The 23,574-nt window shown below is 36.7% G+C and overlaps 2 protein-coding genes across 9 annotated transcripts in view; one reads left to right on the plus strand and one right to left on the minus strand.

The window, feature by feature from the left end:
- Window positions 1-17,892, plus strand: part of SON (SON DNA and RNA binding protein) — a 33,655-nt gene extending 15,763 nt beyond the window's left edge. Inside the window, exons 6-13 of one of the 6 annotated variants that reach the window (XR_004442145.1) lie at window positions 48-236; window positions 7,621-7,731; window positions 9,419-9,535; window positions 12,187-13,054; window positions 13,736-13,883; window positions 15,994-16,065; window positions 16,178-16,293; window positions 16,771-17,892. Coding sequence is in view for 4 of the 6 variants with exons in the window: in XM_033232364.1 (XP_033088255.1) it covers window positions 48-236; window positions 7,621-7,731; window positions 9,419-9,535; window positions 13,736-13,883; window positions 15,994-16,065; window positions 16,178-16,293; window positions 16,824-16,982 (912 nt within the window). In the remaining 2 variants the exon portion in view is untranslated. Of the gene's footprint in view, window positions 1-47; window positions 237-337; window positions 1,132-7,620; window positions 7,732-9,418; window positions 9,536-12,186; window positions 13,055-13,735; window positions 13,884-15,993; window positions 16,066-16,177; window positions 16,294-16,770 lie in introns of those variants that run through there. The other 5 variants (XR_004442144.1, XM_033232365.1, XM_033232364.1 and 2 more) reach the window with 5 other exon arrangements.
- DONSON (DNA replication fork stabilization factor DONSON) overlaps window positions 1,326-23,574 on the minus strand; it is a 28,845-nt gene continuing 6,596 nt past the window's right edge. For 2 of the 3 annotated variants that reach the window (XM_033232379.1, XM_033232377.1), the window contains 5 exons: window positions 22,562-22,643; window positions 22,347-22,451; window positions 21,693-21,891; window positions 19,701-19,913; window positions 18,243-18,808 (listed from right to left, as the gene is read on the minus strand). In XM_033232379.1, coding sequence (XP_033088270.1) covers window positions 18,671-18,808; window positions 19,701-19,913; window positions 21,693-21,891; window positions 22,347-22,451; window positions 22,562-22,643 — 737 coding nt within the window. In that variant the 3' untranslated portion in view covers window positions 18,243-18,670. Of the gene's footprint in view, window positions 1,417-18,242; window positions 18,809-19,700; window positions 19,914-21,692; window positions 21,892-22,346; window positions 22,452-22,561; window positions 22,644-23,574 lie in introns of those variants that run through there. The other variant, XM_033232378.1, reaches the window with a different exon arrangement.

Genomic DNA, 23,574 nt, shown 5'->3' on the forward strand with positions numbered 1-23,574 from the left:
TTTAATGCAGATACTGAGCTTTAATTAAGAAACACTTTATTTTTTAGATTGCTGCAGCAAAACCAACTCCACCAAAAAGCCAGGTAACATTAACAAAAGAATTCCCTGTATCATCTGGATCTCAACATCGGAAAAAAGAAGCGGATAGTGTTTATGGAGAATGGGTTCCTGTAGAGAAAAATGGTGAAGAAAACAAAGATGATGATAATGTTTTCAGCAGCAATTTGCCCTCAGAGGTAAGTAGGAGGAATATTATGTATTTTTCCTTTTTTATACCTGAATCTGCCATTTCATTGTTATTTTATATCTGATTTGGATTCTGTTTCACTCTTCTTAGGGCCGGGTTAAACGGCAGGGCCGGGTTAGACGACAGATGAAACAACCCGCAGCTTCTCATTTGACAGTAACTCGATGCAATTCACTTTGTGGAACCAAGCCACAAAGTGAAAAGCATCGAATTGCAGAGAACAGTGTTATCACATCCCTACCCAACATTGGGCCCTCCCTGCACTTGTGGGAAGGTAGTCCAAGGTACAACTATTTAGCTTCCCGATTTGCTTCAAGGCTCTATAGCTCTAGATTTTGGTGGTAGCAAATTTATCGGGTGGAGGGATTGAGCGGAGAGGGGCAGATCCTCAGGTTCAACACAAGAACTGGATTGGAAAAGGTCATTGTAGGCTAATGTGAGCATCTTGGGTACATAGCCCATTGCCCTTAATGATGGTTTCTTACTGTTTCTCTGGGTTGTTTGTCAGATAGCCTTTAGTTTTAATTATTTTTCCTTCCCTTTGCTACCTTGGCCCTTTTAAATTCTTGTGTTTAACCTAATGCTCAGCCTTGGTACTCCATTCCCTTCTCCTTCCCCCCCTTTGCTACTATTAAAAGTCGGAGAAGTGGAATTTACACGTTGAAATTTCCACGGGGCTATAGTTGTATCTCAATAATGCCAAGTGTCAAAACAACCCCATTAAAATGCCGCCTGGTTAAATAATGTGCTGCTAAATATAGTGCACATGAAAACAGCAAGACTGTATATATATGTAATATATATATATATATCTGTATCTTTGTATGTATCTCTGTATCTGTACCTTTGCTGTATCTTTTAATAAACAGTTTACTTTTATTTAACTTGTTGTGCAAAATCACGCTTGGGGGATCTGGGAGGGTGGAGTTTAATAGGGGGGTGGGAGTTTTAAATACTACAGATTAGTTGTCATCACCTCTTGCCCTTGGTTTCCAAAGCCCAGACTTTTGCCAAGGACTGGACTAGGTATCTGATGCCCATCTGGACATTTTTCTTGCAGTTCTTGGGTAGTAGGTCAGAGACACCTGTACTCTTCACGGCAGGTTCCCTTCCTTGGCTTGGCCATATCATCATCTTCCAGTAAACACCTCCAATTCAACAAATAAAACCTGTTTATAAAATCAGACAGTGAACAGAACCCAAATCAGAAGCTTTTTGATAGCAGTACTTTTTTCCCCAAGCTATTCACAGGTGACATTTTCACTTTTTTTTTTGTTTGACCTGCAGCATTTTGAGAGAACAAGTTCTATACAGTGAAGCTGGACATGATAACTAGCCAGTGCAACTTACAGTTACTGGTGATAATCTGTATTCCCATGGGATTCAACAAGTGAAGCACGTTATGCCATCACCAGTTAGAGAGAGAGTTGGTTTGGATATTTTAGTGAGACCATTTGAGTTGTTAATCCCCAAATCAGGCTACCTGCATATCTCAAGAGAGAAAGGTTAACTGACATTTGCAGCTGACATAATCTTGTAGCTGAATATAAACCATGATAAGAGGGTTGAACAGACTTACTTAGAAATCCTAATATGTATGCTTTTAGTAATTTCCTGCAGATTAAGCATTTGAAAAAGAATTGGGAAAAAAAATAGGTAGGGAGACAGTTTGTATGACAAATATTTTCCAGTGAAGTGAAGACTTAACAAATATTGCAGAATTCCAAGGGATCTTCCTGAGAAGATAAGTGAGCATAACTGTTTTGAATTTCTTCAGTTCAATCATGGGGAAAGTGTTTAGTAACTCCTGATGCTTACACTTTTTTGAGAGAGAGAGAGCGTGTGTGTGTGTGTGTGTGTGTATGTATGTGTATTTGAAATTTAGTACTTAGCCATTTTCAGTCTCAACACTGGTGCCTTAGCCTTGTTTGTCATCAAAAGTTGTCAGATTTTAAAGGTTGAGGAGAATTATTCTTAAGTCTGGTGGGAAAAGTTGATAGAGAAAGGTACTCAAATAATGGTGACATTATTATTTTTTGTTAAAAAAATTTTTTTTCTTACCAAAGAAGAATCCTAGAAGGTAAAATTATTTTACAATTCTTTTCAAAGGGCTAAATGAATAAAGCAGATGATGTCTCTTGTGGGACGATATACGTAACTATTTGATATAAAACCTCTTTAAGCTACTTACAAGATTAGACTGAAAAGAACATACAGATTAATTCTAAAGAGAAGAATCCCAAAATACTAGGGCAAAGAGACAGGATTGCCTTTTGCTTTCATATCTGCACTTTTACCTGGCAATAATGTTAAAACATGTAGAGGAAATAGTCACAATTTAAAATGTTTAGTTGCGGTTATTTAGCTACCATCTAAATATACTATATTGTATATATAGAAGGTAAAAGTAATGCATTTATTATTTATACAGTTAGTGTTATATATACCAGTGTTGTGAAATACTTTTGGTAACATTTTATGGGAGCATTAACCCTTTTGATTCCTTGTTGGAGTTTGAAATAAAGGCTTCTAGAGTAAAAGGAGATAGTTCTTTTAAATGGTCAACCTTTGAAATGAATAGTAATTTTGATCTATGCCTTTTTCATTTTAATAAATATAAATGGAGTTTGTGGTTCTTTGTTCTTAAGCATAAAACATTTAGGCAAAGATCACAGATTTTATCTCCATAAGAGGGCTGAATTAGCTTTGCTATAATCCCTAATCCCACCAATTGTCTTGCATATAAATGCTCTTTGACATGAGTATGAATGGATAGACATTGTGGATGAAGCAGCATAAATTCATTTCTTATGGAAAAACAACTCATCAGACTGTGTGCGGTACTGCCATAGCATCGTCTTCATACTCAGAAACCAGCCAGCATCATCCTCAGTAAGGAGTGACTACAGAACTTTGACTGTATTTGTGTGAATTTGATTTATAAACAATGAAATAAAAAAGTTGGAAAACTAATATTTTAAAAATAGTCCTCAGGGGCATTAATTCTTGGTAATAAAGTTAGCAGAGGTTTATTGAGTAGAAGATTAGGATGTAATCTGACATAAGTGCAGTAATAACTCTACTCAACCATTACCATGGATTTAGTATCAATCAAATGTTTAGGGGTCCAGAGGTAGTATTGTTAAGGTCTAGTGAATGCTTAGATGTTAAGATCATCTTTATCTTAAGCAGTTTGCTGGTTTGTATTACCAAATCGTATTTCCACATCCCAATGGAATTAATTTTTTTTTAAATTTATAAGCTCTAAATGTATAGTAAAACTTGGAGTAAAATGAAAATTTTAATTGGAAATTAAACACATAGGTTCTGGCACTGCTAGAATGTGTAATATACAGCCTTGTTACTAATTCTTTTCTTCCTAGATTCTCTTATGTGGTTAATGCTGAATTTCTCTGAACCATTTAGTAGGTTATTTGTTTTCCCGTTGTACTTCATTTAGTCTATTATACACTAGATAATTTTGTATGATACAATAAAAAGATTTGTAATTCACTTTTTAAAGCCAACCAAACACATAATGGGGACCTTCTGTGGCTTTAATTTTTGTAGTTGTCATTTTGCTCTTGTATGCATTAACCTCTTTATATTTTAATATTTGCTAAATATTCTAAAGTCATGTTTTATATACAGGCCAGATGATTTTACTTTAGGTCTATTTTCTTATAGTTTGCCTTTTGTGCCTGCTTTTAAGATATCTGTGATTACCAATAATAGAAAATAATTTTCTGATTGTAGGTATTTTCCTTATCTGACTCACCCCATCCTAACAATTATCTTTAGCTCTTTTATATCCTTTCACTGATACTCTAAGAAGTCTCTTAAGACACTTGTTCTTTTTATGTCAACAGTTGTGTTAACAAAAGGAGTAAATTGACTTTTAGAAGAATTTCCTAAATGAGAAATAAAAATGTAAAAGGCCCTTACATGTATAATATAGGTCATGAAATGCATGTTATATGGTACCAATTGCATTATATAATTTCATTATTCCTCAGACACCTTTGTGGGTTTTATAAGAAGTAGTTGTCTGCTTTGTTGCTGAGGGAGAAAGAGTGAAGAATTTGGGCAGTTTTTATTAACCTGATAATTGTAATTCAGGACACTTTTTATGTAAATTTCACCTTTTAGAGCAAAGGTGAAATGTCAGTGAACATTTCCCCCATTATTAGAATATTACTACAGAATTATTTTTATACATTAGGTAACATGCTAGTCTGTAATGTATTGGTAGAAACTAAGGCTTGTTGATGACAACTTGATAATTGTATTCTACAGATTAAAGATTCTCTTTTGCCAGTTTTTGGAAGGGCCTTTTACCATAATTTTGGTCCCTTTCTTGTATTTCCAGTTTCTGAATATTAAAGGATAGTTAAGATTCTAAAGCTCTGTTGTCCAATATAGCAGTTACTAGCCACTGAAAAATCAGGTTTTTAATCACACTAGTTACATTTCAAGTGCTCAGTAGTGATCACTGCAGGCAGTTGTACTGGGCAGTGCTGCTGCTCTAAAGGGTGGCTGTGCTATTATGAGTGTTTCAATACTGCTAAGTAACATCGGGTCTGACCCTCAAAAATTGCTGCTTTGGGGATTGTATTGGCTTTTTATGCCTTATCGTATAACTTGTGTTACCTTGAACGGCTGGAAACAGGCTTTTTGATGTAAACTTTAGAGGATCCTTACGAGGTTAAGATAATCTTGATTCATTCTACTTTGAGTATGTTTTCGCATTTAAAAATAAAAATATGGCCAGGTGCAGTGGCTCACGCCTGTAATCCCAGAACTTTGGGAGGCCATGGCGGGCGGATCACTTGAGGTCAGGAGTTTGAGACCAGCCTGACCAACATGGAGAAACCCCGTCTCTCCTAAAAATACAAAATTAGTAGGGGGTGGCGGTGCGTGCCTGTAATTCCAGCTACTCGGGAGGCTGAGGCAGGAGAATCACTTGAACCCAGGAGGCAGGAGGTTACAGTGAGCCAAGATTGTGCCATTGCACTCCAGCCTGGGCCACGAGCAAAACTCCATCTCAAAAAAAAAAAATATATATATATATAATATATATATTTATATATACATACATATATACACATACATGAAACATAGTCAAATTACTATTTGGTAATACATTTTTGACATGAACTTGCAGCTCCCTTGGTAAGTCTGTTGAAGAATAAATGTTTTACTACCTCAGGAAAAACATAGTTGTAATTTTATTTAAATATCAAGGTTGCTATAATAAAATTCCTTTCAGAGTCATATGAATTTAATATGAAACACTAAGATTTGAAGAGTTTCATTCTGGGGATAAATGGTGAGGCATTTAGGTTACCTGTTTAATAAGGGCTAAGAGAGAAAAACATTCACAAGTATAATAGTTTGCTTTCTACTTGGAAAGAATTAGTTTTATTCTAGAAGTTATATTTTAGAGCCACCTGAATAGATTCGTGGCTAATTTATAGTTGGAAATTGGGGATCAGGAGTTGGGATAGTGGGTAGACACATTTTCCCCAGTATCCTCTCAGATTTTAGCCTTTTTAGAATAAAAGCCTATTATTTATGTCTTAAGTGCCCTAACACTTAGATTTACAGAGACTGTTAGGAAAAGCAAAGTAAGTGTGAGAAGGTTAATGAGACAGTGCTTGTCTCATGGTGTGCCTTCAAAAATTACCTTGATAATCCTACCTGACAAAAGGTCTTAAGGTAGGCCTAGGGGGACGTGAGTTTTCACCTGAAATATCTGCATTCTCATTTAAAGTCCCAAGAATCAAACAGACTTAAAAGATGAACATACTAAGTTTCTTAGTGTTTCAGTCTCACTTTGCTTAGATTAATATTTCTAATAGGTCTTAGAAATATTCTAATTTGTGTGATGATTTACTTAAATCGACAGTGAAATTACTGTCGAGATTGAATTTGAAAGATGCATTCTGCAGTTGCTTATTAGACTTTTTATAGATCTCTAGAAAGATATATTAACATAAATAGTCTAATTACAGAAAGAATTAATTTTGTTTTCATTTTAAGAAGGCATTATATCAGAATCCATACTTTCTTAAAAACCTTGAGTTAGCTAAAGGAATATTAGTTCATTAGCAAGGTAACTAAGAATTATGGAGGATTAGAGGTTCTGAAGGTAAGAAAGACTGGTGAATCCTTATGCATGAGTTATAATTATTCTCACAGTCATACAGCCTTCTCTACTAGACAGGTCTTATTCTTAAAAGAAGTCTTTTGTACATGATACATAGTCTTAATAACAACTAGCCTCTACTTGTAAAAAAGAAAATCTTTAGCTGTTAGCTCTTTACTGAAGTCATGTTTGTTATGTTCATGCAGTGTCTACTTACTCTTTGTATATGAAAACAGCGAAACCTTCCATGTCAGATAAGCATTTTACAAAAATGAATATTCTTGTGAGATAACTAGGAAATATTAATAACGTTAAGAACAACCAAGAAATGAGTTGATACAGATCAACTCAAGCTTTTAATTTTAGAACAAAAGTACCAAACACTTAGGTTGATGTGTTTTTCCTTCTGTGGTTAAACCTTCCATGAATCTGACAAATTAAGAATTGGCTCCAAAGATTACTTTTTAAAAAAAAGTTTCTTCCACTTACCATAAGGTTTTAAAAGGTAGAATATGAGCTTTGAAAAGAAAAACCTAGGACTTCAGACACTTAAAAGTGTTTCAGTTGATGTTTATGGACTTCCACAGAAGTATTATAATTATAAATAGTATAATATACTTATAATAAGTAGTAAGTGTGTATAAACTGAAAACATGGTTTGCTTATGTATATCCTGAATATATTGTTTAAAGAAAGTGGGTTCTTAAGACCAAAGTGTCCACAACGGGAAGATGTTAAAGATACGCTGATGAGTAAAAGAGTGATCATAATGATTTTCTGCTTGCTTATTCAATAATTTTGCTTACTGCTTCTGAAGGTTATGCTAATGAGTAAAATGAAAACTGCTAAGGAATGTAATAACCTTTACCACAGTTAAAAAAATTTGCAGTTTACTTATAAATGGCTTTCAATCATGAAGGGTAGAGAGTTTTAAGTTCTTAATGGAACCTTCTATGATTATAGTTTGATATATATAATAGAAAATTGACTAAATTCAGTCAGATTTTGGGTTCAGTTCTGCTGCCTGTGTGATACTTTGTAATTTATCTTAATCCTCTTGTTTTCCAAGATTACTTTCTCTTTTTGAGTCTTCTCCCTATTTTCCAAGATTATTAGTATATAAGACTATTTTGTTTTTGACATGTAGCAACTAAAGATATGAGTACTTTTCAGAATTTAGGGGACTATGGTAATTTGAGATAATTATCTGTGTTTTCTTTCGTAGCCTGTGGACATCTCTACAGCAATGAGTGAACGAGCACTTGCTCAGAAAAGACTCAGTGAGAATGCATTTGACCTTGAAGCCATGAGCATGTTAAATAGAGCTCAGGAAAGGGTATGTAGCAGTTCTTTTTTTTTTAATTGTTATGTACCTTCAGCCAACTCACACCAGTGTACCAGTTTTAATGTCTAAATAAGAATTTCGCTAACTAGTTGAGTTGTAACATCATTTACCTTATTTTAAATGTCTTATTTTAAATGAAAGTGATTTGAGGCTTGATCATTTATTCAATAAATGTTTATTGTTTACTATGTGGCAGGAACTGTTTCTTGAGAGAACAAAATAGAAAAATTTCCCTGTCCTCACGGAGTTTACAATCTGGTGTATAAAAACAACTAAGTGCCTGCAACCCTATGAATTGTGTAGGTAGCAATAGCTGCAATATTTCAGCTGAGAAAACTGAAGAGTGGTTAAGGCCAGGCGTGGTGGCTGATGCCTGTAATCCCAGCACTTTGTGAGGCTGAGGTGGGGACAAGGAGTCAGGAGTTCGAGATCAGCCTGGCCAACGTGGTGAAACCCCCGTCTCTACTAAAAATACAAAAATTAGCTGGGCATGGTGGCACACGCCTGTAATCCCAGCTACTCAGGAGGCTGAGGCAGAATTGCTTGAACCCGGGAGGCGGAGATTGCAGTGAGCCAAGATGGCGCCCCTGTACTCCAGCCTGGGCAACAGAGTGAGAGACTGTCTTGGGGAAAAAGAAAAAAAAAGTGATTACGTGATATCCATGGTCACACAACTAATCAGTGGGGGAACCTGGGATTCAGACCCAAGCAATCTGAATCTGGAGTCTGTGCTTTTAACAATGGACAGCCTCTCCATTTCATTTCCTACTGTTTTATGGTAAATCAGTTAAGTACATGTTCAGACAGGAAATACGTTGCTGATAGAGCAAGGTGTTTAGTAAATCTAATTTGTGTGAATGATAGCTGATTATCACAACAAATGTTGGCGACTGAAAAAAAGTGTACAGGCTTTTTTAAAAAGTTGTTTTACGGCCGGGCACAGTGGCTCACGCTTGTTATCCCAGCACTTTGAAAGGCCGGGGCAGGCGGATCACTTGAGGTAAGGAGTTCAAGACCAGCCTGACCAACATGGAGAAACCCTGTCTCGACTAAAAATACAAAATTAGCCAGGCATGGTGGCGCATGTCTGTAATCCCAGCTACTTTGGAGGTTGAGGCAGGAGAATCGCTTGAACTCGGGAGGAAGTGTTGCAGTGAGCAGACATCGTACCATTGCACTCCAGCCTGGGCAACAAGAGCGAAACTCCATCTCAAAAAGTTCTATGTATTCAAGTGGGCAGTTTCCTATATTTAAACTCTTTAAACCTGTGTCATGAATTTAGTCTATATTTATAATGTCTCAAAGGAAGTAATTAAGAATTCAGGCTGTCATGACATGTACTACAGTACATTTGTATGAGATAGGTAGGAAGGGAGGGTGGTGACCCATTGTCATATGAGCTCTTCTTTGCATTTTTAGTTTATCTGTGTGACAGTTTGAAGAATATTAACAGCCATATTTTTTAGTAGCCGTGCTTTTAGATACATTTCATAATCTTATTAATAGGATTCACTAAATGTTGTCAAACTGCTTTAGAAAGTAGGCAAACATTTAATGTTAAATATGTTTTAAACATTAAATATTTGTCTGCTTTTCAGCCATTTTTAGCGAATTATTACTAGTGACATTTTAATCAGGTAATTTTATTTAGTTAACTGAGACTACTACTTTTCTTCAGATTGATGCCTGGGCTCAGCTGAACTCTATTCCTGGCCAGTTCACAGGAAGTACAGGAGTACAGGTTTTGACACAAGAACAGTTGGCCAATACTGGTGCCCAAGCCTGGATTAAAAAGGTACACAGTATATGCACATATGAAAGTGTCGAACAAAGTTTAAATTTTTTGGAAACTTTATTAAAACTGCATGAAAAGACCAGTGACTCTAACCAAAGTTCCAAGTAAATTTGCTATGTGTATATGCTCCAGGGCGGACACTGAAGACGGACTGGATTCATGAGAAAATGGCAAATGTATAAATGTGGCTTAAGAGCCACTAATTTATAAGGTTATTTTAAAAATTGCTACTGCTGCTTTTGAAGGGGTGATTTAACTATATTTTGAACGCTAACAGCGTATCAGGTGCTGTTCAGAATATTCCACAGTTCCTGCTGGACTACTAACCTAATCATTTCAAAGCAGTGGTTCTCAAATTTTTCATCATGGGATGCTTTATTACAGGTTTATTTTTGGTGGATCACTGCCCCCAAGAGCCCTCTACCACCTTAATTTTCCATTCCTCTATTCCTTTGTCCTTGCACCCCACCCGCTTCATTAGTGCCTGTGCCTTCTTGTAAGATCTCTTGGCCCCTGTTCCTTACTCCTCTTGTGACCTGTAGCCCCAGGTCCTTTTGGTTGTCAGCTGCCGGTCACAGCAAGTGGTTGGGAGGCCCTAGTATTAGCTCTGCATGTGGTGATCTTGCCATGGGACTGGAAGGCTGAGGGAGGATGGCTGGAGTGGGGTGGGCTGTGGTGAAGGGGATGGGATGGAGATTAATCTGTGGACCACCATTTAGGCCCTAGTGGCCTCTGGTGATCCACAGGCTCAATTTGAGAACCACTAATTTCATGACAAAACAGATATGTAAGACCTAAAATCAAGGGAGAGGATGGACGCCTCGTGCTACGAAGATGTAGGTGCATCTGGTTTCAGATTCTGCAGTGAGACCTGTGAACTCCACCTACGGCTGCCTCATCACTGGGGGAGTCTTAGGTGGCTGAGAAGGGCATTCTGAAGAAACACGTTCTGGTGAAGGGACAAAGATTGGTTGGATGGGTGATGGGAAATTTGTTACAGGAGTACTGGCAGCATAGCAGTGCTGAAACTGGGAGGCCGCGTGGTCTAATGGATTGGGAAGGTTTCTTTATCCTGTTGTACTCCTGACTCCTTGTGTGATCGTGGGCAAGTAACTCTTTGGAATTTCAAAGTCTCCGAGGTGTCTAGTGGTAATCAGTAATGTGATGGTTACCTATAGAGAGTTGCTGAATGCCAGTGAATGAGCTGAATTTCTGAAAAATGAGACATTGATTGCTTTGGGTATTTTAATCTTGTAACATTTATTTCAATTTTGATAGCTTTATCTTTGTTGATCTTACTAACAAATTAATATGAAACATCATGTATACTCACTATGCCTGCCTTTTTTCGGAAGTAGTTGCACTGATGTGTATAGTGAGTACACAGTTAGATTCATTAAGAAATTACAATTTCTGTAGTTTGCTGAGAGTTGGTGTTAGAATAAAGGTGAAATATATATAGAAAAATATTTTAAAGATTGGATTAATCTTGGACTTCTGTATTATAGTTAACTATGAAAGTGATTTATATACTATTTGAAAAAATGTCTTACATCTTGGGAAGAACTATAAATGTACATCTATTTCTTTAGTTTTAATTCTTTAATACTATTTAGTCTTGAAGCTAAGTACCTAGCCAGTATTTCAGGAAGTTAGAAATAAAGCTTATGGGTGTTAAAATAGGCACATAATACAGGCAGTGTACACTACTAGGCAGAAACTTCTGAATGTGCTTCCTTTACAAAATTTTGGTCTTTAATGATGTGCTGATGCATAATGTTTGTATACTTCTAAATATGTTAATAGCTTAAATAACTTTAAAAAGTGAATCTTTTACTGACTCAGTTCCCCTAAAACCAATTTCTTCTGGTATTCACAGTCTTGTAGGCAGTTAACAGACTTTAAGTAAATAATTTTAAAATTTTAGTAGCACCTTTAAAAAAGACTTTGACTTCATATTTTATGTAAGATATACTTTGGGAAGCAAATCATTTTGATAAACTATGCAATAAAGATATGTTCATCAGACCAAATTTTAAATTATAGTTAAAAGTAGCACTTAATAGGAAAAGATTCATTTGTATAGAATTACTGAAGAATATTTGATGCTAGTATCAACTAAAAAAGAAACTTTTTAAAATTAAACATGGACCACAACATGTAGAAGTAGTCATTAGGCAGCTGAAAATTTAGCATGTATCATTCTTGTTAAATATCACAAAGATTGTCTACTCATTAAATGTTTAGTTGTGTTTAGAAAACCTGTCAAACGATCATTTTGGCTCTTCTTTAGTGTAGTCCAGCATCCACCTATGTGTTAAAAAACACATGGAATACCAACATCCTCTGTGTTCTTTTTAGTTTGTTGCAGTATATTTTTAGATTTTAAAAAAAGCAAAGTTTTATCAGTATTCTCATTAATCAGTAAAACACTTAAAATAGTTGGTTTAAAAGAACTTTTATTTCTGGAATGGAATGATTTGGATGTGACCTGATAAATAGAGTTTATTATTGTGGTCTCATTAAATTAATCAGCTTTTTCACATTGGGGTCAAGAAACAGATGACGATACTAAGGAATGGAAACAAAATTGGAAACCTGGGTTATCTGGGGATTTATATTGTACTCTGCACAGTTGCCCTTTTTTTTAGGAGTGTTCCCTGGAAAAGAGGGACGGATGAACCTGGAAGTAAGTAAAAGACATTCTAGGTGTGTAGCATCAAGGCAGTTAATATCCAAGCATCAGCTTTCTCTTTATACATCTACACTGCATGGCCTGCACCAAATAAGGAACTGAACCAGGGGTATGTTTTTACCTCCACAGCTGCCTCCTTCCATCAGAGCATCTTGATGAACTTAATGTCTAGTCACACGTCATTGGCATGTTTTCTCCCCAGCATTTAATTATAAAGCTGGGAAACAAAAGATGATAGTTTTACTACTGCATACAAACATGTTTTTTGTTTTACATTCAGTATTAACTTATCAATATAGGAGATGTGAATACATACTATTTCCTGAGCTACCAAAGTTTTTTTACTCTTTCTGTTGATAAGTTAATGACTTTTGCTATATGTATATTTATGTATATGTTTGGTAGAGAACATAAAAACCTAAAATTTAGTAACAAGGGGAAAATAAAGCATGATCTGGAGATACATGTTTCAAATTTTTAAAAAGTGGCTATAAAGATCAACAGTAGAATTTAATACTGTTTGTTATATTGTACGTGGATGCCCTTTAATAAGAGGCATTGAATATTTCTTAACCTGTAAAAGTAAGTGTTGATCATGCTAATGTATATACTTGTGCATCTTAGGACATTAAGTGGTTTGCTGCTTTGATGGAAATTATGGTTCAGTGGGTTGGATACAAGAGAGATGATTGTTCACAGAATAACCTGTGAACTTTCACCCCTCTGTATGGAAACTTGTTTCAGGGCCAAATCCTTGTAGCTGTCTTCTTGCCCCGGTCAGTGCCAGCCGTACTAGTCACAACATTGCTGCTACCGAGGCCTAGGTATGTAAACGTTTAAGGAGTTTTTTAAAAGTCTTTTAACATCAAGCTAGGTTTTAAAAGAATTCAAATTCATTTTGGCATACTTACAGGATATTTTATGTGATTGTTTTCTATTTGTTACTGTGTAAATTTCAAGAGGTTTTTTTTTTTTTTTTGGCTGCTTTAGGGATTTTCTAAGTAAAATATTTATACTTGCTTTATAGTAGAATGGGGAAGAAAACTTTGGATGACAACAGTATGCTTCTTCAGTGTCTAAACTATTTCTAAGTGATTTCTGGGCTTTATTCATAAACTAGGTACACCTGGGACAATTAATATCATTGATTGTTTTAACATTGCCTTCTTTTTATTTTGCAAGCTAAGAAGAGATACCAGTGAACCTAAATAGTGGACGAAAACAGGAGTGTTCTAATTTTTTTTTTTTTTTTTGAGGGGGGCACGAGGGCTACTGTTTCAAAACTGCCATTTACTTGTCTTATTTGACTTCTAAAATACTATTACGTTAATGTGAAAATAATCAGAACATACACACTACAGTATGTATATAGAGGAATTTACATTTAATTGCTATAACAGATCTAGAAGTAAAATAAGATTCCTCTTTTTAGAAAGTAAGCAATGAATCTGTTACCACATTCTAACTGTAAAATGGGGATATTTTACCTTTCTTTCTTTGGATAGGATCAGTTCTTAAGAGCAGCCCCGGTAACTGGAGGAATGGGAGCCGTTTTGATGAGAAAAATGGGCTGGAGAGAAGGAGAAGGATTAGGAAAAAACAAAGAAGGCAATAAGGAACCCATCCTAGTTGATTTTAAGACAGACCGAAAAGGTAATAAGTTCTTTTTTGAAATGTTTATTAACACCTCCTTTAACATTACCTTTGATATATCCTTTTGAACCCAGTGATCCTGAACTTGAAGGCATTTCTTGTATATATACAGCTATTTGTCAGAAAAAACATTAACCCCTTTTGGGGTTCACAGAAGCAGCTTTTATGTAACTATGGATAGAGACACCAGTTTGAACTTTTAAAAGGCACCTTTTGTTATGCTAGTTGCTAAATATGGAAATGTATATATATATCTAATTATATTACTACACCTCCAAATTCAACCAGATTTCATGTTTAGAAAACAGGATTTCCATTTTATTTTCTCTTGACAAAGAACCATCCTTATTTCTAGTTTGGTTTATTTTTTGTTATTTCTTATTACAATGCTGTTTAGTCTAGATTTCATAAACCCTGTTTGCTTTTTTTTTTTTTTTCCCCAAGCTCAGTAGTTTAGTTGGGTTAGAGTATAGTAGACCAGCTGCTGACAGTAGTGTTACTTCTTCCTGTTGCCTGGTGTTAAGGCATTTTGGAACCGTTAGCATTGACTGTATTTTCCTTTTACCTTCAGATACCTGGGCACTGTGTCTTCCATGTAGCTTGTATGTAGTTGTTAAGTATTTAATCGTTCACACAGATAAGCTAATTGGCATCTTTTAAATAACTTTTTCCTTTGGAATAATTAATGTAAGTGGAATCACGAGAGGCTTGCCCGCTCAGTATGATTTTTTATAGCTTGTTTAAACCTCATTTATAAAAGCTGGCAAATGTGAAACTGGGATTTATTTTCATCTTTGTAATCAAACAGTAAGTTGAAGCTAACTTCAACAGTTAATCTGTCTTAATGAATTTGGAAATGAACTAGCTCTGCACCAAATACTTTGGTGTAAGTATTGTACAATTTCAGGAAGCATTCTCCTTGGAATTGTGGGACATGGCCTGACTGTAAGCTCTCGGAGAACCACAGATTTCCCAGGATAGGTTTGGAAAAGCTTGTATTAGCACGGAATTATTTAGCAAAGGTTGAAAAATTTCCTGTAACATACAAGATGAGCACCCCACATCTGGAAACCTGAAATGCTCTAAAACAGAAAACTTTCTGAATACTGTTATGATGCTCAAAGGAAATGCTCATTGGTGCATTTTGGATTTCAGCCTCTTCAGATTTGGGATGCTCGACCAGTAAATTCAATGCAAATATTTGAAAACCTGAAATCATGCGACACACTTCTGGTCCCAAGCATTTTGGATAAGGAATACTCAACCTGTATATGAAATTGGGAAAGCAGTGTTTGGGTTTAGCAATATAGCTAATCCCCTTTGTAATAAGCCTATGGAGAGGGAGGTTATGTAGAAAGGTTATGTTCATATTTTGAGAACATCTCCCATTTGTTAGGAAGGGAGAGGAGAGTTTGCTAGGAAAAAAGGGACCTATTTTATTTGGAGACAACCGCTTTTTTCACCTTTTTGGTGGCTTAAAATCCTAACCTTTTTTGGAAGAGTCTTAACTGAGGCTTATTTTTTTGAGAGAGTAAATCTGCAGAAATCACTTAGCAATAAACTTTTTTTTTTGAGATGGAGTTAATGCTCGTTGCCCAGGCTGTCAATGGCACAATCTTGACTCACTGCAACCTCCGCCTCCTGGGTTCAAGCAATTCGCCTGCCCCAGCCTCCCGAGTAGCTGGGATTACAGGCGGCTGCCACCATGCCCGGCTATTTTTGTTTCTTTAGTAGAGACGGGGTTTCACCATGTTGGCCAGGCTGGTCTCAAACTCTTGACCTCAGGTGATCCACCCGCCTCGGCCTCCCAAAGTGCTGGGATTACAGGCGTGAGCCACCGTGCCTGGCCATACTTAAATTTTTGTTTTCTGTTTACATTTGGTATTTATTACAATTTCTCATACCAAGGTCTATGAATATTAAATATAAATTTATATGCTGAAAAACAGTAAAAGGAGAAGAAACAGAAGATTGATAGAGAAATCAAGTGTACTAGGAATCTTGATTTTATCTGAAGGCATACATTTTGAGGTTCAGACTCCTACAGAGGAATCTTTGTTTTAAAATGGTGCTTTGAAAGTTATTTAGTGAACAATCTTTTTTTTTGAAGGTCTTGTTGCAGTAGGAGAAAGAGCACAAAAGAGGTCTGGGAACTTCTCTGCTGCAATGAAAGATCTGTCAGGTGAGAGCACATTTTTGAATTTCCTCTTACCCTAATCCCACCTTGAATTCATTATTTGTTGCAGAAGTTGGTGGAAATAATTTAAAACTGGATATTTTTTCCCCTGCTGCAGGCAAGCATCCTGTGTCTGCTTTGATGGAAATCTGTAATAAGAGAAGGTGGCAACCACCTGAATTTCTGTTGGTCCATGATAGTGGCCCTGATCATCGCAAACATTTTCTCTTTAGGGTAAATATGAATTTCTGCACTAATTGTATATATTTATTAATGTGATGACTTAGAGGGTGAGGGGTAAACATGATGACAGGATTAAGGTTCTGTTCATGGGTGGGGGATTTGTATCTGTAGTTAAGTGGTGGGGTTTTTAAACTGAAGGGTGCTTTCATATGACTTGTCAATGTCCTAGTTTTAAAAAAATTGGAAAAATATGGGCAAAATATAGTATACAATTTGTTATTTTCTAGTTGAGTGTGGGGAATTCATTTAATACTTTTATCAGTCTTTTTCTCAATTTGGAGACCTGCTTTTAATTTGCAGTCCCTTTTCCCAAATGATTTGCTGCTTCTGGGTTGAGATTATAATTTGACTTATATAGTATGGGTTTTATATTTTTGTAAATTATTTTTCTAGCATTTAGTGAAAAAATACAAAGCTAATAGATATTAAAGTTTGATGCTGTTCTTATTGTATGTTTTTCTTGAATAGGTATTGAGAAATGGAAGCCCTTACCAGCCCAATTGTATGTTTTTCTTGAATAGGTATTGATAAATGGAAGCGCTTACCAGCCCAGCTTTGCCAGCCCTAATAAGAAGCATGCTAAAGCCACAGCAGCTACTGTGGTTCTTCAAGCAATGGGCCTTGTACCAAAGGACCTCATGGCTAATGCCACTTGCTTCAGGAGTGCCTCACGTAGATAGATTGAGGTTTTATAATAATCATTTCAGATAATTTTACTCTGCATCACAATGTATTTCCTCTTTAATGTTGTAAATATTTGGCAATTTAAGACATTGTGTAAAAAGCAATCTGTAAAAACATCTCCAGGCTTTGATTTTTGTACCATGAAAATTGTATTTAACCATACAGGGTTTTGGTATGTTTATATTGTTTACCTTAGTGATGTATTTGTTTAAGTGGCTAACATCCAAACGATTGTTTGAAGGCATCAGAGTAATCTTCAGTGTGGAATGTTAAATAACGCTTTTATACTGTATTTTGTACTATGATGTAACTCCCCTTCCTTATGGCTAGGCTACTGTAACACTTGCCTGTAATCAGTGAAGGGCTGTGCACCTTGTACTATTTCACAATGGGTTCTGCTGGACAGATACTGGGCCAGTGTTATTGAGGTGATCAAGATCTGTTCCACAGGGCTATTGCCACCATCTCCCCTCAAAATTTTGTAGAGGTTCTAAAAAGAAAGTGGTATGTTGTGTGATGATCAGCACTAAGTCCTGCATTCCTGTTAAAGCCACTTGGGTCATAAGAAGGGAGTAAAAAATGAAGTCTGACTAGAATTCTACTATTGCAGAGGCCAAGTACATTTAGTATGGCATTGAGTTGTGATATAGTTTTACTTTGATGTGCATTTTGAATTTCAGCTACACCTAGATAGACGTAAAATGATAATTAAAATGCTGTAACCAACTTATCTAATAAAATTGGCAACCAGCCACTATTTTGTTGACTATGAGAAAGTTAAAGTTTATGTTAATTTTTAGGGTCTGATAGAATATTTCATGTGTATTACAGTGGTATTCATATGCTATGTCTCTAAACTTTATTTTCAAAAGCTTGAGGCCCAAATACAAACTTCTCTGGAATAAACGTGGTGTTTTATTTTCTGGATTATAAAGTGAACAAATACTTAGATACTATTATTTCTTTACCCAATGCTTTTGATTTCTAAGCACTTTTATTTTAAAAATGTGAATTATACAATCCCCCCAGCACACACACACACACCCCCACACACACACCCACCCACCCTATAAGCACATTAAATACTACTTTGCCATGACAGCTCAGTGTACTTCACAATTCTTAACACTATTCTATGTGGAATACAAAATGCCTTTTTATCTGAATTAACATGCATTAGAGTTTTAGTATATGTGAAAATAAAGGAATTATAAATCAGTAGGAAAGATATTAAGGTAGAAGCATCACCAATCAGCTAGCTCAGTAGATGTTACCTATATTTATTTTCTACCTTTATCAAACAAGAACCTGCTAACAGTCTTAGGTAAATGGTAAAGTAACATATTTTTGCCCCGATGCTATTAGTCACAATGCCATGAGGTAACTGCTATGTGATTTCTCATTTGCAAGGAAACATATTAATTCAGTTTCTACTCAATATACAATTAGGTTGTAGGGATACAGATAGCTCATTTGAGTTATCTGAGTTTTTCATCTTTATATATCTAAAAATCTAATGTGAAAACAGTAAAAGCAGAAAACACTGATTTAAAACCTTAGATGCTACTGTAATAAAAGTTACGTTTATAAACATGTCAGTATATTCCTTCAACTTCAAGAATCTTGAATTTCCTTGCTAGAAGGCTTTTTTCCTCAAAGATTCCTTTTAGGCTTACTTTGGCGTTCAGGATCTCCAATTATAAATGTAGTCTCTCAGCACCACATTCCGTAAAGATGATTTCCCAAGTAATGGTATTTGACTAAGTTGCTCCAGAGTGTTAGGGTGCAAACCACAGTTAGTAAGCTCCTTATGAACAACCTCCTGTGGAAATGTGTATACAAGTCAGTAAAAAGCACATCAATGTTTAAACACAAAAGAGTTTCAAATAATTACTATGGAGATTGACAAATGTCTCATTCATGTGATTCATCCTATCAACAGAAGTTGATCCTAAGAATTTTTGTAGTGACAAAATCCCAAAACATTAATGGTTATTTTTATAAGTCTAGCCAACTGAGATGCATGAGATAATTTTAAAGGTCTTAATTATTCTAGCTCTAAAAACCTTAAGTATGTTCAAAATTGAAGGCAAATACGGTTAAATAAATACCCACAGTGAATCATGTTTCCTTAAACTATAAAGGAATCAGGTACTATTGAGTTTTGGATCCAAGAGGAAATGAAAATAAAAGTTGTACCTTTTTGAAATGGGAAGTTCTTCAGTCACTGTTAAAACTGTACTTGGACTGAGGCCGGGCACCATGGCTCAAGCCTGTAATCCCAACACTTTGGGAGGCCGAGGCAGATGAATCACCTAAAGTCAGGAGTTCAAGACCAGCCTGGCCAACATGGTGAAACCCTGTCTCTAATAAAGATACAAAATATAGCCAGATGTGGTGGCACATGCCTGTAATCCCAGCTACTTGGGAGGCTGAGGTTGCAGTGAGCCGAGATCGCGCAGCTGCCCTCCAGCCTGGGCAACAGCAAGATACCGTCTCAAAAAAAAAAAAAAAAGAAAATTGTACTTGGACTGAATTCATGAAAGCTACCTCACAAAAACAACTTATAGACATTATTATTTCCTCTAGTAATTCATAATTAAGTAACAGTTTAATTACTTGAAACACAAAAGTGACTCAGCATAAATGACTCACTTCCCTCCAGCTAGTTTGAGGAAACAACTAAAACAGTCTGTTTATAGTGTCTTTCTTACCCTATCAAGTACTTTGTCCACTGGCAGGCAGATGTTAAATACAGCAGTTGGCTCGTGTGGATATAGTACTGCAGAGAAAGACCCACTCTGTGAAGATCTGAGCAGCATGGTCAGTGAATGCAGAGAATGAGGCATGATAGGACCTGTAATCTCCAAACTGAACTGGTCTCTGTATCCAGAAAGAGCTTGTGTCTTCACATTTACACTTCGTGCCTTCATGAAAATTTAAAAAAAAGGAAAATTATGATCATCTCTCAACCTTTTGTCTAGCCAAAAATATGTTCAATATATTTCCATTTGGGGTTTCCTCTCTCTAACAATTATGGAACAAAACTATTTCCCAAGACATCAAAACAATGTTACGTGAGTACAAATACTTAGTAAATTTTCAGCATCCTCTCCTAGTAAATTTTCAGCATCCTCTCCATATTATGAGATTTTCAGGTGAAGTATATTCCAGAGAATACCATTTTTTCATATGGTATTTTGTCTGATTTAATAATACACTGTCAATGCAGACTATTGGAAAAACAAAAATTTAAAGTCCATTCAATTTTATTACTAAGATTTAGCATGTATTTTGTCTTTACATATATAACTTATTATTATTATAATCCCAGCACTTTGGAAGGCCAAGGTGGGAAGATCACTTGAGGTCAGGAGTTCAAGACCAACCTGGCCAACATGATGAAACCTTGTCTTTATTAAAAATACAAAAAAATTAGCCAGGCATGGATGGTGGTGTGAGCCTATAGTCCCAGCTACTTGGGAAGCTGAGGCAGAAGAATCGTTTGAGCCCAGTAGGGAGAGTTTGCAGTGAGCCAAGATGAAGCCACTGCCCTCCAGCCTGGGTGACAGCAAGACTGTCTCTAAATGAATGAGTGAATGAATGAATGCAGGGTGGCCAGGTGCAGGGGCTCATGCCTGTAATCGCAGCACTTTGGGAGGCTGAGGGCAGATCATGAGGTCAGGAGTTCGAGACCAGCCTGACCAATATGGTGAAAACCCGTCTCTACTAAAAATGCAAAAAAAAAAATTAGCCAGGTGTGGTGGTGCACGCCTGTAATGACAGCTACTCAGGAGGCTGAGACAGAATTACTTGAACCCAGGAGACGGAGGTTGCAGTGAGCTGAGATCACGTCACTGCACTCTAGCTTGGGTGAGAGATTCCATCTCCAAAAAAAAAAAAAATAGGGCATGGCAGTGCACACCTGTGGCACCAGATACTTGAGAGACCGAGGCAGGAATTTCACTTGAGCCCACATGGTTGAGGTTGCAGTGAGCTGTGCCACTGCACTACAGCAAGACCCTGTCTCCCCAACCAAAAAAAGATAATACATGTTCATATAATTTAAAAAGAGGCCAGGAGTTCAAGACCAGCCTGGCCAACATGGTGAAACTCCGTCTATACTAAAAATACAAAAATTAGCTGGGTGTGGTGGCTCCCACCTGTAATCCCAGCTACTCAGGAGGCTGAGGCAGGAGAATCGCTTGAACCTAGGAGTCGGAGGTTGCAGTGAGCTGAGATCGCACCACCGCACTCCAGCAGGTGACAGAGTGAGACTCCCTCTTAAAACAAACAAACAAGAAAAAACAAAACAAAAAAAATAGCTAGGGTTGGTGGTGTGTGCTTGTAATCCCAGCCACTCAAGAGGCTGAGGCATGGCACAAGAATCACTTGAACCCGGGAGGCAGGGGTTGCAGTGAGTTGAGATCACGCCACTGCACTCCATCCAGCCTAAGCAGCAGCGCAAGACTCCGTCTCAAAAAGAAAATAAAAAGGATTTCATATAATTTACATATTTCCACATAATTTCTTTGATGTAACTGTCTTATATAATTTTTTTTTTAATGAGAGGAAAGCAAAAGGAAAATGTGTACCAAGTAAAAATGCTATGAGGTTTTTGTTTGTTTTTTTAAATCAAGAATTTATCCTATCAAACAAAGTAAAGTACTTTGTATTAACAGCTAGGTTATGGAGTTTTTTATTACCTTAAGTATTTGCATTGTGGCACCTCGGAAAGCAATAGGGGACAAGAGGGTTGGAGGAAGTCCTGCCTGTGGACCTGAGGTAGCAACTAAACTCTTACAGTTAATCAAAAAATTGAGCAATGTAAAGGTGTTGATTCCTTTTACCAACACAACAGACTCAGGTCTGTGGTCCATCTGTACTTCATGTTTCTCTTTACGACTGAAGATGACAATCAAGGAAATTGCAAAAGCAAATCTTACCTAATGTGTAAAGCAGTTATCTTGATTCTGAATCACCAAAGACTCCTTTTCTCCACAAAGAAATGGAAATTCCCCTTGCTACCTCTCTTTACCGAATCATAACATATATGTTTCAATCAAAATGTTAAAAATCTGAATTTGCTACAAACTGACACCTGAACCTAATTTCTTCTCTAGTCAAAACACACCTATTCTCCCACAAAGAATCACAACTGAACGCTTTGATTAAAAAAGGTTTAACAGTTCACCATTTATTGATACTTAGGGGCTTATTTAATATTACAATGGACAATTAGTTTTAATATGACCTGAAGATAATTCAAGATTACGGTCATATAAAACTGCCAATGTTAAACTTCTCACTAACGTCATTCAATGAAAATTAATTCTAATTAACAGCAACCAAAAGGATACAGCTTGATAGAAAGTATGTCTGGCTTTTTAATTTTATCTTGCACACCCATCTCTTCCAGCCAGGAAAAACTTTCCTCTTCGTCCTCATCACTGATGGCTTGCTCCCTAGGAAATTGCTACAGTTAGAGTCCCTATTTCACAAAGCTGCTCCTGTACAAATCTATCTCATGAGTCCATAAGTCAGTGGATGACATAAAGTTATTTTAATCACATACTCCCCATATCCCAAGCTTGTTCCAGATGCTGTCTCCTTCTTATGGCCACTTTCTTTTATTAAAGGCAGAGAAAATTCAATACCTACATGAGGAAAAAAAATGTGACTGAGTTTTCAAAGTATTTACCAGGCATGCTGTACTTTTAGAGTGTACAAAATTTGAAATGTTGGTTTTTATAAATGATTTAAGGCAGCAGAGTTTTCAAGCTTTCTTCACAAACCTACATACATGCATAAAACACATTTCCTTGAAAGAGGTTCGGGAGACAACACATACATGTGACACTCTTTCATCAATTACATTGTATCCCAGTTCACTTTTTGAAAAAGCACTGATTGGGCCCATTAGACAGATTTTATGACTCACTAAAGGGTTTCCGCAGTTTGAAAATTATGTTATTGGCCGGGCGCGGTGGCTCAAGCCTGTAATCCCAGCACTTTGGGAGGCCGAGACGGGTGGATCACGAGGTCAGGAGATCGAGACCATCCTGGTCTACACGGTGAAACCCCATCTCTACTAAAAAATACAAAAAACTAGCTGGGCGAGATGGCGGGCGCCTGTAGTCCCAGCTACTCGGGAGGCTGAGGCAGGAGAATGGCGTAAACCCGGGAGGCGGAGCTTGCAATGAGCTGAGATCCGGCCACTGCACTCCAGCCTGGGCGACAGAGCGAGACTCTGTCTCAAAAAAAAAAAAAAAAAGAAAATTATGTTATTAAAGGGGTAACTGGTACTATAGATGAATTTCTAGAAGAGCATATTCAGATGGTGACTATCTGGCCCAATATGTGTTTTATTTTAGAGATCAGAGAAGGGAACACTATGTGGAAGGAACAGTTAAAATCAGGGTCTCTAAGCCCTGGGCTGTGGACTAGTACCGACGTGCGGCCTGTTAGAAACCGGGCCTCACAGCAGGAGGTGAGCGACTGGTGAGTGAACGTTACTGACTGAGCTCCACCTCCTGTCACATCAGTGGTCGCATTAGATTTTCACAGGGGCACGAATCCTACTGTGAA

The sequence above is a fragment of the Trachypithecus francoisi genome, unplaced genomic scaffold, assembly GCF_009764315.1.
Source record: "Trachypithecus francoisi isolate TF-2019V2 unplaced genomic scaffold, Tfra_2.0 Lachesis_group14, whole genome shotgun sequence".
Taxonomy (NCBI): Eukaryota; Metazoa; Chordata; class Mammalia; order Primates; family Cercopithecidae; genus Trachypithecus; species Trachypithecus francoisi.